General features: G+C 34.5%; 1 protein-coding gene across 1 annotated transcript in view; it reads right to left on the reverse strand.

The window, feature by feature from the left end:
* Positions 1 to 17,042, reverse strand: part of AGO2 (argonaute RISC catalytic component 2) — a 157,913-nt gene that overhangs the window by 70,909 nt on the left and 69,962 nt on the right. The window contains exon 2 of the mRNA XM_051971155.1: positions 13,921 to 14,119. Within this exon, the coding sequence (XP_051827115.1) occupies positions 13,921 to 14,119 (199 nt within the window). The remainder of the gene's footprint in view (positions 1 to 13,920; positions 14,120 to 17,042) is intronic.

A 17,042-nucleotide genomic window follows, 5' to 3' on the forward strand; every position in this document is an offset into this window, starting at 1 on the left:
GAGAAATCAATATGCAATAACTATGTATAAGCAAGAAAAATATAGAAAAAACTAGCATTAATCCAAGAGGGAAGGAACTTAGATTATGGAGGATTGAGGAAAAAGCTGCTTGTAGAAGGTGGGGCATTAGCTGAGTTTTGAAAGTATTCAGAGAAATCAGGAAGTAGAAAAGCAAGGAACTGCATTCCATGCAAGGAAAATGCTTAGGGTTAGATGATGGACTATCTTCTTGGGGGAATAACAAAAGGATTCATTTCACTGGTTTATGAAGATTATGAAAGACATTAAAAACAAAACAGAGAATTTCCTATCTGATCCTAGAGCTAACTGAAAGCCACTGGAGTTGAATGAGGAAGGGAAAGGTGTAGTGAAAAATACATTTTAGGAAGATCAATATGATAGCTGAGTAAAGAATGGACTGTAATGAGGGACAAATCTGTGGAAAGCAGACTAACAGCAGGCTATTTCAATAGTCCAGGCAGGAGATGATGAGAAATTATACCAAGGTGATGGCATTGTTAGAACAGAGAAGGAGGAAGGTTGTGACAGACATATTATGAAGGTAAAATCAATACTCGTTAGCAGCAAATTGTAAATATGTGATTTAGGGTAACACCTAGGTTGCCAGTCTGAGTTATTGGGAAGATGATGGTACCCTTGAAAATAAAACAAGGAAAGAGGAGTTGGGGGAGGGAGAGAGGAGAAATGAGTTCAATTTTAGACATAATGACTTTAAGATGTCTGGATTATCCGGTTCATGATGGATAAACAGAAGGAGATTCAAGACTGCAGGTCAACAGAGAGGGTAGGTATGGTTAGATCTAAAAATCATTTGCCTAGAGATGATTTTCAAATATATGGGAACTAATGAAATCACTAAATGAAATAGTAGAAAGGAGAAGAGTACCCAAGACAGAGCCTTGATGGACATCAACAGACAATGGTGAGTGTCCCCGGTTATCACCAGTGGATCTTTGATTATGATTCAACAATCAGTGAAGGAGACTAAGAAAGAGTAATCAGAAAACTAAGTAAGGAGCAGATGATAAGGTCTCATAAAAAATATTAAGGAGAAGAGGGTGATGAATACTGCCAAAAGCTACAGAGAGGTTAAGAAGGATGAGGATTGAGAGAAATGGCTATTAGACAACTAAGAGATTACTGGTAACTGTGGGGAAATCAATTTCATTTGAATGAATGATGAATTTGGAAATTAGATTACAAAGAACTCAGGAAAAGGAAGTAGAAGTACCTTTTATACACAGACTTCTTAAGGTTAGCTTAGGGAGAAGAGCATTAGGATGATATTAAAGGATCAAGCAATCATTTCCTAAAGTGAAAGGAATCATGGACATGTTTGTAGGCTGCAGGGAAGGAGCCAGCCAGTAGATGGGAGACTGAAGATAAGGAGAGAATGGGAGCAGATGATAAGGTCAAACTTCTGGAGAACATAGAAAATATAGAATGATAATGGAGGGAGCAGTGGAGGGATCAAATGAAGGTTTTTTTGAGGATGTTTAGTAGTAGTAGTAGTAGTAGTAGTAGTAGGGAAACAGTTACTAGAAAGGAAGAGACTAAAAATTAATAAGAGATGATAGAGGGGTCAATGTACTGGAAATGACAGAACCAAATGGGATCACAGTAGAGTGGATTGCCTTGGCAAGAAGAGCCAACTCATTATGTGAGATGGGTGAAAGAAAAGATAACAGTAAAAGGCTTCTGCGTGATATGAGATAAGGAGGAAAGAAGATGGAGTTCTTGGCAAATGACCTCAATTTTTTTTTTTCAAGGAAATAAGTTGCATGATTTTCAGCTAAAAGGATAGGGGAGGCAGGGAAAGACATAAAGAGGGCTAAAAGATTTAGAAAGGTCTCTGTGGTGAGTGGAGTGGTGAATCATTTAGGGAAATATAAAAGCATTGCTACAGTTCAGTGAGAGCCCAATGAAGCTATTTAACATAAACTTACATACAGTCAGCATGGTTTCATGGTTTTCTCCAGCTTCATTCAATAGCATATCAATAGGAATGAAAAGCATGGATGTTTAGAATAATCTAAGACTGAGGGCTGGCAGGACAAGATTGCCAAAAGGATAAAAGGACAAAAGATTAAAGAGAAGAGGACAATAGGGTAAATTTGGGGAAAAGGGAAGAGTATAGTTAGTGTAGCATGTTAACTTAAGAAAAAACTAAGATGTTAAAGGATAAGAAGATCACGGTGAGGATAATGAACTAGGTTTGAGGTTGTAAGGCAGGAAATTATAATAAACTGTGATCAGATAAGAGAATTTTGGAGTTCATAAACATTGGAAGTGAAGCATTTATGGGTGATGAAATGATTAAAGGTATGACCATGCTGTGTGTAGGTACAGTAGGGTAGAAGAATGATCATGGGAAATGAGTGAGCTGAAGAACTGGGAGCTTAGGGTATTTGACAGAACTCTCCCCCTCTCTTGCCCTCCTTTCCCCTATTCTCCTCTTTCCCTCCCTTATGGATTTGTATAATGCAATCTTTGTATGAAAGCAGGAGTTGAGGAGGAAACAAAGACAGTAAACCAAAAACTGAGCTTGTTGAAGAAGGAAGAAGGGGTTCTTAGACAATACTCACTAAAAATCTGATTGGGAGAAAAGAGGTGTGTGGGGGGATGGGGGTGGGAGGAGGAGAGATAAGCATTATATAGCACCTACTAAGTCAATCAATATGCTAAGTATTTGACAAATTATCTCATTTGATCAATATGCACTAAATGAACTTCAAAGGAGGTTAGATTATAAAATGATAGTGCTAAAGGGAGAACTTGGAATGGGAATGGGAGGAAGAAACTCCTAGCTCTACTACAGTGTCCAATGATTATAGAAAATGTGAGTAAAAGCACAACCATTCTGGAAAATGTGGCTACAGAAACTGTTATCAGAGTGCAAGAAGGTACAGGGAGCAACAAAGGAAAAGATGGAAGCTAGTTTGTTACTTATGGAACATGGAAATGATATTTTGAGTTGAACTTCAGGAAAGATTCAAATCACTTTCTTCTATCTTCCATGCCTATGACCATCCCACATCCAATTCAGAGTAGCTTCTATGGTAGTTTTTCTTTATTTCTTTTCAATATAATTTCTAATCATGACATTGAAAGGTAAGTGTTATTTTAAAAGTTCCCCTGTTTACTGCCCAGCTTCCAAAAGATTCCTTATAATGGGATGAAGGCTGAATGAATTTGACCAGTTATACTGTACAGTACAAAGATGGCCTCTTGAGATTTTGTGAACATCGGGGTCTTTGCAACCATGTAGAAGTGTGGGAATAATTAAAATATTAGTCATATGTGTTTTCCAAACACATATCTACACATACTTGTCAGGTCCCAAATAGTTTCCGTGGTGCCAAGACTGCAGGCAGTAAAGACCTTATGAAAGCAATTAGCAATTGCTTTCAATTAATTCTTTGAGTTCTGACTTGATTCTTTGATTTGATTCCTAACTTTGACTCTTGTTGTCTTACCTTTTCATTCTCCCCCTAGGACACGCTAAAAATAATAACAATAATAAAAATGTACATTTACAGTATTATAAAATAAACATAACTGATTTGGAAAATCTCTCAACAACAACAAAAAACATAACTTATATGAAACATAAAATCCAACATTCTATAGTAGCTGTAAAAAGATCACTACTTCCTCCCCCCCCCAAAAAAAAGAGTATAAATGGGCATTCAGAGAGCATATAACAAACAGATAAAAAAAACCCTACAGAAATATTTATACAACAAGCAGATATGATCACTTCACTGAATAAGAATAAAAGCAGCTACCAGGTATACAACATTGATTTGTCAAACACAACTGGAAGTGGTTTACCATGTGCTAACCACACAGGAAGGAGTCTATGACATAGCTAAGATCTAAGAGTGTAATCAAAAGACCCTCCATGAGTAATATACACATAAACTCAGCAAACAAGATGTCAACAGAGAAATATCAAACAAATGGTCGAATCAAGCAGATTTGTTGACAGAACCAGGAGGAGTATCTATACTAATACAAAACATATATCACCGACTTACAAAATTAAAGAAAGAATGACCTTAAGAGTATCATACATCTATTTCAACAGGCTCAATAGGCAGTTGGTGACATAGGATAAAAGCTGAGGAAAGAGATTGGGAAAATAGATAAATCTGGGAGTCATTTGCACAGAGTTGATCTTAAAATTTGTGGAAATAGATAAAGTCACCAGGTAAGAACACAGTAAAAGATGGGGAGAAGAAGAGGGGAAGGGGTAGAGAAAAAAAGAGAGACAGAGAGAGAACATAATAGCTCAAGATGGCAGAATGAAGCTAGGAAGCTGCTCAAGCTTTACCAGTTTCCCTCAAAAACTACATGAAATTAAGCTTCTGCAACAGTCTGGGACTACAGAACCTACAAAGAAAAGGAATATAACAATTTTCTAGCTCAAGATAGATTGGAAAGTCAGTCTCACTTGGGTCAAAGTGGTGCTCAGCCCAGTTCACTCTGTGTCTGGGAAAGTCAGTGATGGGGTTACAGCAGATCAACAACAGAGACCCTCAGTTCTGGCTCAGTAGCAGAGCAGACTATTGGAGCAACCTCTAGCCCCAGTGCAGAAAGCAATAACAGGCAAGATAGAGCTGGGCTACTCTCAATGCTATGAACAAGACATAAAGTACAAGATCTTTATGTGCTCAAAGTCAAAGCTCAAAGCTGCATAAGAAGTTTGGAACAGAACCCTCTAATTCCAGGAGCAGAGCTTACTTTAAAAATCACAAAATGGCAGGAGTGGGAGGGAGGGGAAGGAAAGGAGATTGTGGAGGAGGAAGAGAGAAAGAAAGAAAATGAACAAGAAATAGAAAAGAACCTTGATCACAGAAAGCTACTATAGTAAAAGGGAAGACCAAAACACCAACTCAGAAGAAAACAAAATGTCTACATGCTAAACCTCGAAGGAGGAATATTAATTGGTCTCAAGCCCAAAGAACTTTCTTAGAAGAGCTCATAAAGTATTTTAAAAGTCAAGAGAAGTAGAAGAAAAAATGGGAAAAGAAATGAGGTGTCAACTTGGAAAAAGAAGGACAAAAAGTAACTGAAGAAAAAAATTCCTTAAAAAATACAATTCATCAAATTTTTAAAAAATCCTCTGAAGAAAACATCTTTAAAAGTAGACTTAATATGGGGCAGCTATATGGTACAGTAGATAGAGTACTGACCCTGGAGTCAGAGGACCTAAAGTCAAACGGGACCTCAGACACTTAACACTTACTAGCTGTGTGATCCTGGGCTTAACTCCAACTGTCTCTCAAAAAACAAAAATAAACAACAACAAAAAACTTACTCAAAAGGAAAAGAAGATACAAAAGCTAACTAAAGAAAACTATATATTAAAAATGAAAACTGAGCATTTGGAAGCTAAAAATTATATAAGACATCAAGAATCAGTCAAACTAAATACAAAAGAAAAAAAACAGGGGAAATACTTCATTGGAAAATCAGTTGACCTGGAAAATAGATCTAGAAAAGAAAATTTTAAAAATATGTTCTACCTAAAGTCCACAATCAAAAATAGGACTTTATAACATTCTACAAGAGATCAAGGAAAACTGCTCTAATATACTAAAACGAGAGAGCAAAATAGTCATTGAAAAAATCCATTCATCACCTACAGAAAGAGATCCCACAAGGAAAACTTCAAGAAACATCATTGAAAAATTCCAGAACTAAAATCTCAGGGGGAAACATATTGCAGGCAACGGAAAACAAAACAAACAACAACAAAAACAATTCAATTATCAAGAAATCACAGTTAAGATTATCCAGGATTTGGCAGTATTTACAATAAAGTACCACAGGGCTATATTATCATATTCCAGAAGGTAAAGAACCTTGAATTACAACCAAGAATCACCTACGCAGTGATCATCTTTCAGGTGAGAAGATGGATCTTCAATGAAGTGGAGGACTTTCAATTATTTCTATTGAAAAGACCAGAACTAAATAAGAAAATCATTATATATAAACACAGAACTCAGGAAAACCATAAAAAAGTAAATAGGAAAGAATAAAATATATTATAGAAAGGCCAAAGTTTTACATCACTACATGGGGAAATGATATTGTAACTCTTGAGAATTGTATGTTTTATTAGGGCAATTAGAGGGGGCATACATAGACAGTGGGTATAGTTATAAATTGACTCTGATGTGATGATATTAAAGAAAAAGACATTATGGGGTGGGAAAAGGAGTGTACTGGAAAAAGAAAAAAGAGGAGGTAAAATGGAGTAAATTAAATCACATGCAGAGGCACAAAAGACTTATTATGGTGGAGGGAAAGAAGGGAAAAGTGTTGAGCATTATCCAAAGGTATCATCTCATAGGCACTAGATTGGTAAAAGTGACAGAAAACAAAAAGAAAAAATGCTGGAGGGGCTATAGGAAAATAGGCAGATACTGTTGATAAAGCTGTGAAGTGGTTCAGCCATTCTGGAAAGCAATAAGGATGTCTCCAAAGCTATCAAACTATATAGAGATATTTTCCAAGATAATACTACTAGGCTCCCAACCCAGAGATCAAAGAAAAAGAAAAATAACCTATATGTATAAAAAATATTTCTTTGTGGTGGCAAAAAAATTAGAAACCGAAAAGTTATCCATCAGTTGGGGAATGACTAAATAATTATGACCATCAAATGTAACGGAATACTTTTGGCTACAAAAATGATGAAAGTATAGTTTCAGAGAAACTTTTGAAAGAGTTATATGAACTGATGCAGAATGAGGTGAGCAGAACAAGGAGAACAATTTATAGACTAACATTTTAAAGACAAATCACTTTGAAAGATTTAAGAACCTCATGACTATGATTCTAGAAGATACATAGTGAAGTATGTTAAAACTTCCTAAGAGAGAAAGGATAGACTGAAGATTCAGATTGAGACATAAATTTCTTATGCTTATCTAAGGTGGAAATGTGTTTTGTTTGACTATGGATACTTTGCTAAAAGGATTATGGTTGGGTTTTTTTTTTCCCTTTGTGGAGGGGAAGAGGTAGGAGGAAGAAAAGGTAAGTTCTTCTTTGAAAATGGAAGGAAAAACTGAATAATTAGGACAATAAAGAGTGGAAGATAAGATCTACAAAGTGTTTTTTTTTTTTTAAAGGGAAAGAGGGAGACAGAGTCAATCCCTTCCTCAATTTGACCTCTATACCTTTTATCCCCTTTCTATATTTTGATCTTATACTTAGCCAGCTCTGGTTTACTTATGGGTTTTATTAAGTTCCACATTTGTCCCATACTTTCTTAATTGCCCCTATAGTAAAAAAGAATGGATGGTTGATAAGGCCTTATTAAATTTTTATTTATAACTATCTGCCAAGCATCGTGCCCAACAATAAGAGATAAGTAACCAGAACAGAACATTGCTTCCAAGAGTTTTTTGTTTATTTTATTTTATTTTACCTTAATGATGACTAGGAGAATGGCAACATAAAGAGGAGCTGGGAGAAGGGGAAGGGGAGCAGGGTAAGCATATGGTTTGAAAACAAGTAAGATCAGAGTCCTGGTATGGTCAAGACAAAATGAAAGTTCATCTGTCCAGCCTACTACTCCAAGGGCAAAGTCCACAGATTTGGTGGTATGGCAACAGGTATTTGTTTCTAAACAGATATAGTTTAGCTCCACCACACATTTCTTTTTTCTAATCCCAACTAAGCCTTCACTGCCACAAAGCAATCTTTTTTACTCCTCTCAATCTCCCCGATTAATCCTCTCTGCCCACTCTCAGCACAGGACCTTCTTTTATGAATCATTGTGAAAACAGACTATTTGCTATGCTTCTTCTGTTCCATTCAATGTATAAGAATTCTTCATCATTTCCCATCTCTTGGGAAGGAAGGTAATAGACATTTAAAAGTGACTACCATGTGCCAAGCCCTATAAATAAGTGCTTTACAGATCCCATATTATTTCTATTAGTCTTCACAACAACTTTATGAGGTATGTGCAATTATGATCCCCATTTTAGAGTTAAGGAAACTGCTTTTGTCTTTAATAAATGTTAAACTATATGTATACCAAAGAATCATTTCAAAATATATTGTTTTATGATTTCTAATAAGGAAATGCTTGATTTTTTAATTTTATATACCTGGGGTTGCATAAAAATTTCTTGGACAAAAAGGGTTTGCGAAAGTTTAAGAAGTCACACTAGTCTGAATCTAGACTTCCAACTCAGCTCTTCCTGACTCGAGGCTCACCACTCTTATTAGCTGCTTCATGCTTAGATTAAGATATTCCTCTCCTTGTCCCCAAGGCCAAATATCCTTCAGTATTTAATCCCATTTTCTCCCATCTTTTTTTCTATCAGCTTGATAGAAATCTCCACAATCACTCTTCCCTTGTAATCTTTTTTCCCTATTGACTGACTCCTTCCCTGTTGCCTATAAATATCCCAGACCTTTAATTTTCAGAAATGCTCATTTACTCTGCAGCTCTACTACTCTCCACAAACTCTTAGAACATTCCTTTATTCTTCCTCTCAATTCCGTGCCTTCTGAGTTCTTACATCAATCCTGTCAGATAAGTGCTATTCAAAAAGAAGTTAAATGATTTATCCAAGATTATATCTCTAGTAAAAGTTGGAGATAAATTCAAACTCAAATCATACTGATTCCATTCACTGTGTAACTTAGCTTCCTCAGTACCCCATAGTGACCTGGATTCATATGAATTTTTTATATAACATAAAGGAATAAAATAATTCAGAATCCTGATGAGTCACACTCTGTTCACTATTCAAACAAGTTAAAGTAGCAGTTCTAGTCTAAACTCTAAAGCCTAAATTTATTTCATTTACACTTCTACTCTTGGCCCTCCTCCCAGACTCACACCTACTCTAGTCAGTCATTATTTTTTGAAAAACTATTGCATTTAAAGCCCTGAATGGCTTTGGACCTAACTCTGCTCTCGATTTTAATTTCAAACTTTAAGGTGATGGGATGGCACTTCCACTGACTCCTCCCCTTTTTGATTTCTGAGAGAAATACATTTTTAATGATTTTTATTCCTGTAAATAGCTAACTGCAAACATCATTTCCTGGAAATTATTCCCCTAAAAATATATTGACTTTCCCAGTAGAAAGTAAGCTCTTTAAGGGTAAGGACTGCTTTTTAAAAATCGCTTGGCAGCTCTTACATTCCTTAATTTTTCTATTAAAAGAAAAAATTCTGTATTATTTTTATTGAATTTTCTGAGACTGAGGATGAATTTTAAAATACACTAAGATATTAATTTGAAATTTACATGAAACAAAATCTCACCTTAATATGTAGTCACTTAATATCTTTCTTTCTGTCACAGAACAATAAACATATAGGAAATCTTATTAAAGGCAACTAAGAGGCACAATGTATAGAATGTTGCATCATGAGCCATAAAGACCTGTATGAACGTCAATAAGTCACTTAAGCTGTCTCAGCCTCAGTTTCTTCATCTGTAAGACAGGGATGATAATAATATTTACCTCCCAGGTATGTCATGAGAATAAAATGAAATATTTGTAAATTGCTTTATACTAGTTATATATAGTCTATACATCACCTTTATCACATCAGAAACTCTAAGAGAGGTCAGGGACCAAGCTCTATCTAAACCTTTTCTCCTGCATCTAGCATGTTAAATTACATAGACTAACAATTTAGGAACTTAAAACTCAATAGAATTAGGGCTCAGATACAGATATATTACAGTAAGGGTCAACTTGTCATTATTATTAACAATAATAATAGCAAACATTTGAGGTTTGCAAGGCACGTTACCAATATTATCTCATTTTGCCCTTCCAAAAACACTAAGAGGTAAGTGCTTATTACTATCTCCATTTTAATATGAGGAAACTGAGACAGAGAAGGGTTATGTAATGTATTCAAGGTCACACAGTCAGTTTCTTATTCTACATGTAAGATCTATAAGGACAAAAAATGTCATATGTAAATTCTACAATCACCACAATGCCTATCACAGGAAATACTGAATTAATTTTTTAACTGAAGTTCAGTGAGGGATATGATTTAATCAATAAAAGTCTGAATAGATTCATAGAAACTGAGAATTAAATGAACCTTAGAGATTATTTACTTATTCTAAGTTTCTCAGTTTAAGAGAGCCACATAGAGGTACATGTAGGATTAGTATACAAGAATATACTGCTGTCAACTTCTATCCCATTGCCTTCTTTAAAAGAAGATTAACTCCTGAATATTGCCTTCTAAACCCTTCCAATAGACTTCCTAACAGAAAGGTTATATTACATACAGAAATAAATATTAACAGATGATACTGAAAAACATTATTCTTTTTAACTACTGAGGGCATTGTCATACTTTTAAGTCACCCAATTTTGCAACTTGGGTGTCATCCCCAGACATGTTATCTTTCCTAAGAAGGAAAAGATATATATGTGTAAGATTTTCCCTTATGCATAATATTTGGATACTATTTTCTTATTCAATCTGGCAGAGGAAAATGAAAGCACTTTAAAGACATTATTTTTATTTTATCCTTCATTGAAGTCCTACTATAGGACTTCCAAATAGTTAACAATCATTTATTATATCATATATTTCCTCACTAGATATGGTGATGACCTGGGTTTTTCAAATACTAAGTCAAAGACATATGAATTCCTGTACATGAACTATCTACCCACATGGAAAGGCTTTTAGTGTAAGCTCTCTTACAAAATATTTAATGTCTTAACATTACTAAATATTGAGAACCTTTTGACCAAAATGTTTGCTACTTTATAAAATTTTAAAGTAGCAAGTTAGGGAGAGAGAGAGACAGAGACAGAGACAGAGACAGAGACAGAGACAGAGACAGAGAAAGAAGGAAGAAAAGGAAGGAGGATTAAGAAAAGGAGAGAAGAGGCAAGAAAGAGGAATGGAAGGAGCAGAAAAGATAAGGGAAAGAGTGTAAGAAAGACAGAGAAACAGAACCATTAAAGTCTATCATCACTCACAATCACCCACTCAGGTATGATATGAAAGGATTTCAATCTATTTCCACCACCAACTATCCACAAGGATGACTGAAATAAGAAATATCAATTGTGAAGTTAGTATGCTAAGAAAGCTGATATTAAATTGGTGTTCTTCATCTTTATTTTGCTAGCTTCTTGGACTATTTCCCTAGGGAGGCATTAACATTAGATTCATAAATGATTTGGTATCTTGATTTCTGCAGGTCTAGAATCTTAGTGATCAGGGATAAGAATTTGGAAAAGTAGCTTAAGATATCTAAATGGAACAGGAAACATACATCAAAGAGTCAATTTGAAAATCTATATCAAACAAGAGAACTAAAGAGCAGTCAGTTTCAGCATATTCTCTGACTTTGAGATGCATATTTAGAAAAAGAAATTAGGAATAAAAAGTAATTTGCTGAATATGTAAGATTAATACAGAAAGGTATGTATACCCTAGTTGACTATCAGATATTCCTTGTCGGGATACCCTGTCTCTTATTCAATATAACAAAGATAACATTCAAGTATTCTTTTTGCAGAACTCTTTGAGATGCTCAAGTAAGTTCTTGTTTGATCAGAATTCACATCCTAATGTTACAGAACAAAAACCTCTATCTTTTAAAAATGTTGATAATAACTCACATTTATATAGAGCATTTTATGGTTTGTAAGCTCTTTTCCTCACTGCAGATAGATAGTGGATGTTTGTAATCTGAAGCATGCAAGCAATGACGGCTTGTAGGTTAGAGATGGCACAAAAAAAATGATAACATCAAAGACATATATGACAAGAGAAGGAGACAGGCTGGCCATCCATCCAGATAAGTGATATCCAAATCTAATAGCACACACAAAATGTTAGGGGCACAATAGGAAGACAATCATGGAGAGTAACAGGTGCTAGAGGTTGAGAAAGTATGGTAGGATTTTGTTTTGCACTGATGATGATGATGACATCAGCTAGCATTCATTTAACAATTTAACATTTACCAAATGTTTTAATTTAATTTCATTTAGTCCTCATAATACTGTTCCTACTAAACTATCATTTTCATGCTTAATTTGAGAAAACTGAGACAGAAAGAATACGTAATTTTTCTAAAGGCACACAGCAAGTGTCCAAGGCAGGAGAACTCAGATGTGTCTGATTTCCAAAGACAGCACTCTAATCATCTTTTTAATTCAAGATCAATTGTTTTTTTCATTACCCCAAGTTCTCTCTATTTTTAATTCAGAAAGATATGCCCTTATTCTAGATGTCTCTACATACTCTCCTCTCAACTCACTATAGTAGATATCTCTACTTCTTATTCGCTTCTAAATTTCCCAAATTTAGACTTTCAACTTTATCATTCAAGTGAAATTATACTCTCTGAAGTTACCAATAAATCAATCCTTAATGCCTGTTCTCTATCATCTTTCTTGACTTCTCATAGCACTTGTAAAACTCTTGATCCCTATTTCTTCTTGGATACTTTCTTCTCCAACTATTGACACTTATTCTCAGATCTCCTTCTACCTGATCACTTGTGCTCTATCCCCTTTGTTGGGTCATATCTCATACCTCCATGTTATGCCCACTAATCTTGATATCCCTCTAAGTTCTGTCCTGTGTCCTTTTCTCACTTTATATTGGTAATTTCATCAGTTTCCATAGGTTCAACAATCAACAAAATGCAAATAATTCCTAGGTTTATATATTCAGTCCTAGCTTCTTATCTGAATTATAGTCCTTTTGGTCATCTCAGATTGAACATCCTATAATCATATCAAACTCAACGTGTCTAAAACAGATCTCATTATCTTTCCTTCCAACTTTCACTGTTATTGTCAAGGGGATTACCGTCCCCTCAGTCAACTAGGCTTATATCCTTACTGTCATCTTTAACTGATTCATCTTTTATTTACTGTCCAATCTTACCATTTCTAATATCTTTTGTTCCCTTCTCCAGTCACACAGGCATCAGCCTAATATAGGATTCTCATTACTTTTTTTACCTAGCTTATTACAATGACTTTGTCAAGTCTTTTCTCCAATCCAATCCATTCTCCCCTCAGCTGCCAAAGTGATTTTCCTAAAGCATATCATCCTCCTAATCAATTAGCTTCAGTGTTTTGCTATAATGTCCAGGAGTAAGTACAAAACCCTCTGTTTGGCGTATAAAACCCTTCACTATTTGAGTTCTTCCTGTCTTTCAAGTCTTATTATACTTTACTCTTCTCTACAAACTCTTCAATCCAGCTACATTGTTTTACTTATAGCTTGAACAGAGTACCCCTGTCCTGTTTCTAACTTTGGATTATCTCTCCTGCCATTTCCACCATTCTTCCATTCATTTCCACACCTTATTTTCTCTATTATATTTCAATACCCACCTCAAATTCCACTTTCTACAGGTGAACATTCCTAGTTCCCCAAATATTAATGCCTTTCTCTGAGATTACCTTCTTTCTTCAATGGATACATAAAATATGTATCTTTTTCACTTTATTTTCATCTCCCAATTTGAATGAAATCAGGGACTCTCCCCCCCCTCCTTGCCTTGAACCTTAAAAACAGTTGACTAGCTGTTTAATTGCCCTGATTTTAAGTGCCATTACACAAACAACAATTCGGCTAGGTAGGTCTTGTTCATCCCATCAGGGAGAACCCTCCAAAACAAATGACAGCTTTTATAAAGTACTTTGCCAGTGGAAAAAAAAATCATAACAGGTGAAGGCATTCAATTGAAAAGGGATCTCCACAAGTGAGTGATCAGAATAACTTTTAAACTTCCTGGTAAAGGAGCAGAAGGCTCTTCTGAAGAATTGTTGCTATTACATGAAATGGAATTATTTAAAATACACTCATTTTCTATAGCACTTGCTTAAAACTAATAATGATATTACCTGTTAACTCTTCTAGGGCATTTCTCTGGCTTGATATCTAATTCATAATGATAGATGTCAATTTTTGGAATGTCCATTTCAAAGAAATTAGCCTGCAGCTTGATTGTTCTCCCAGAAGTCCCAAAGTCTGGTCTAGGTGGAGGCTTAAAGGTATATGTTGCCTGCATTGGTGAGGGTGGTGTTGGAGGAGCCGTAAGTGCTGAAAAACAAAAAAAAACAAAACAAAACAAAAACAATTACCTAGGGAAAAGTTTTGCAAAGATTATTATTTTTTAAAACCACAATGAGATTAATCATAAGGAAATCATTTAGAGCAACTATTCTTTTTATAGAGGAAAGAAAAATAATTTCCTTGATTTCACAGAATCCTACCTTAGAAGAGATATTTATTATCTAATAACATTCCTATTTGATTAAAAGAAGCCTCAGACTTGGAGTCCAAAGATGTTTTAAGAAAAGGAAGCAGTGTGGCCAAAGTTACAATTTAATGATTACCATAAATATAACACATTATTTTTCAATTGTCATTTCATTAGAATTTCATAAATGAAAAAGGCAGAGAGTCAGAGATCGAGAAAATATAGCATTTTTCACAGGACCACTGAAGACAGGGAAGTAAAAATCCAGCTTTCCTGTCTACTATACTTACCGTTTGGGGATGCCTCCATTCTACTGACCCCTTTTAGAATCCACAAAGCACCATATGTCAGTGTGGCAGGTACAGATCCCAGATTCTTGTTATCATTATCATTATCACATAGAGATTAATATGGGTTACTATAAACATGAATCTTAATGACCATAAAGTAGCTTCAAAGTAGCTTCTGGTTATTTCATTAAGTTCTTTACTTCTACACCGTTATATTATTTTTAGAGAAATAAATTTGAGAGCTTGGCAAACTCTTTTCCCTTTTTAGGAACTAAATTGATAAAAAAAAAAAATACTTTCATAGATACCATTTCCTTATCTATAAAATGAGAGGATTGGATAAGGTGACTTCCAGTAGCTGCATCAGTCCTAAATATTTTTGAGATTTAGGAACTTAAGGTATAAATCCTATCTCAGACATTTATTAAATTATGTGAACTGGGGGAAATTATTTGATCTCTCATGGTTTCCTCACATGTAAAAATGAAATAACAGCTACCAAACAACTCACAGGATAGCATACAACTCAAACAATATGATGTATGTAAGACACTTTGAAAAGTTAGATTACTGCCCAAATGTCAACTATTCTATGATGATCAAGACTATTTTAGAACCATTTCTTTTCTCTCATTACACAAATATAAACCAAAGGCTTCAAGAAGGGAAAATGATTTGCCTAAGATCACACACACACAAAAAAAAAACCACACTGAGTCTCAGAGCTGAAATTAAACCACAGGTCCATTGACTCTAGATGTGATTACCTGTCCCTCTCCATGTCATTTTTGACAAGACACTCATTTTATAGTCTCTATGTGAACAGCACTGTGACACTGAACTCATCAGCATGCAAAGGAGCAGATTCCACTATCAATAATCCTCAAATTAGTTTTCTTTTACTATGTTAAAGTTTGTCTTTTTGTAACTTCTTTTATAACTTTTATAACTCTACAGCAGTAGTTTCCCATATAGAAACTGAAGTTTGATCCTCTAAGATTTGAATAATCAACCAATAAAAAGATGAGGGGATGAGAAGATAGGCCATGGCCTCTCTCATCTGTAATTTATCTTTAACAAAACCACACCACTTCTTGAACCATTCTCTAACTCTGATTTCTCATATCATTGACCTAAAAAACTCTTCAGGGTTTGGCCTCAAAGCAGTGAGAATGTTCAACCCAAAGAAGCTGCTGCATGCAAAATTCTTCATGCATCTTTTCCCAGCACCTCTATATACAACCCCTCACCACAGTAATATCATATAAACAAAGTATTTTAATTTTTTCACTGTTCATTTTGATTTATTTTTTAAAAGAATCAACACTTGAGCAAGATAATTTTCACTAAATTCCACTTAGGCAAAATCTTGGAAGGGTTGACATGAATTGATAGAAAGATGGTATTTTGAAATATTATTAATACATGAAACTAATCAAATAAAGGATAACAGAAATATTGTCAAGTGGAGAGCCTGCTGACTTTGCGTCAGTGCACAGTAAGGATGTATTTAAAATTACCATCACACTTTTATAGTATAAACAATATACTATACTCTTTCAAAATTTTATTATGTAAGTTCAACATGTGTTCTATAATCTTATACTATTAATTTGCATAGTAAAACTATTCTATATGAAAAGCACACATGTTAACTAAGGTCCAGGCCAATTTTTAAAAAATATAGATTAGTGGACCTCAAATTGATTGTATTTCACTATATTCTAAAGAACAAGAAAGTAAATTAATTAACAAGTTATTAAGTAAAACTTACCTAAATAAATGTTTGAAAATAAAAATAACTTTTTTTTTTAAATAGAAAAGTCCAATTTCATACATTTGCATTTTCAATCTTATTCACAGGAAACAAAAGTTAGGTACTAAAAATAATACATGATGTTCTCACGGTATTTCTGACCCAACCACATGCAGGACATCCAGAAACTACAATTCATGAACAAACCTGACATAAAAGAATCACTGATTGAACAACATCTATAAATGTCTTAATAAAGCTCAAGGCCCTCCAACCTTTTAGTGTGATGAAAAATAAAATTTTGCCTCAAAATGATGTTTGCAAAATAAAGATGCAAAACTAGGTAAAATCCATCCCTCTCCTTTTAGAACTTTAGCATGGAAAAATTATTCAGTCTCATTGATGGTTACAACTGCATTGAATTGGTTAAGTATTTAGATGATACTGAACCAACAGATTCATTCATTCATTCATGTCTTTTAATATTTTACATGTACCTATGTAGATATTGTTGTCAGCCAATTCCATGTGAAAATGTAACAGAACAAGATTCTGAGCCCTGCTTCTGCCAATAACTGCCAATAACATGATCACCCATGGAAACATGTATAATAACTACACTGGGTTTGGAGCATCTAAAAATGTGTATGTTCTGATTATTTATGTATTTAAAATATGTAAATATCATGAGGTTTTGAGGACTCAGTTTGCACATGT

This window comes from Antechinus flavipes, chromosome 1, assembly GCF_016432865.1.
Source record: "Antechinus flavipes isolate AdamAnt ecotype Samford, QLD, Australia chromosome 1, AdamAnt_v2, whole genome shotgun sequence".
Lineage (NCBI taxonomy): Eukaryota > Metazoa > Chordata > Mammalia > Dasyuromorphia > Dasyuridae > Antechinus > Antechinus flavipes.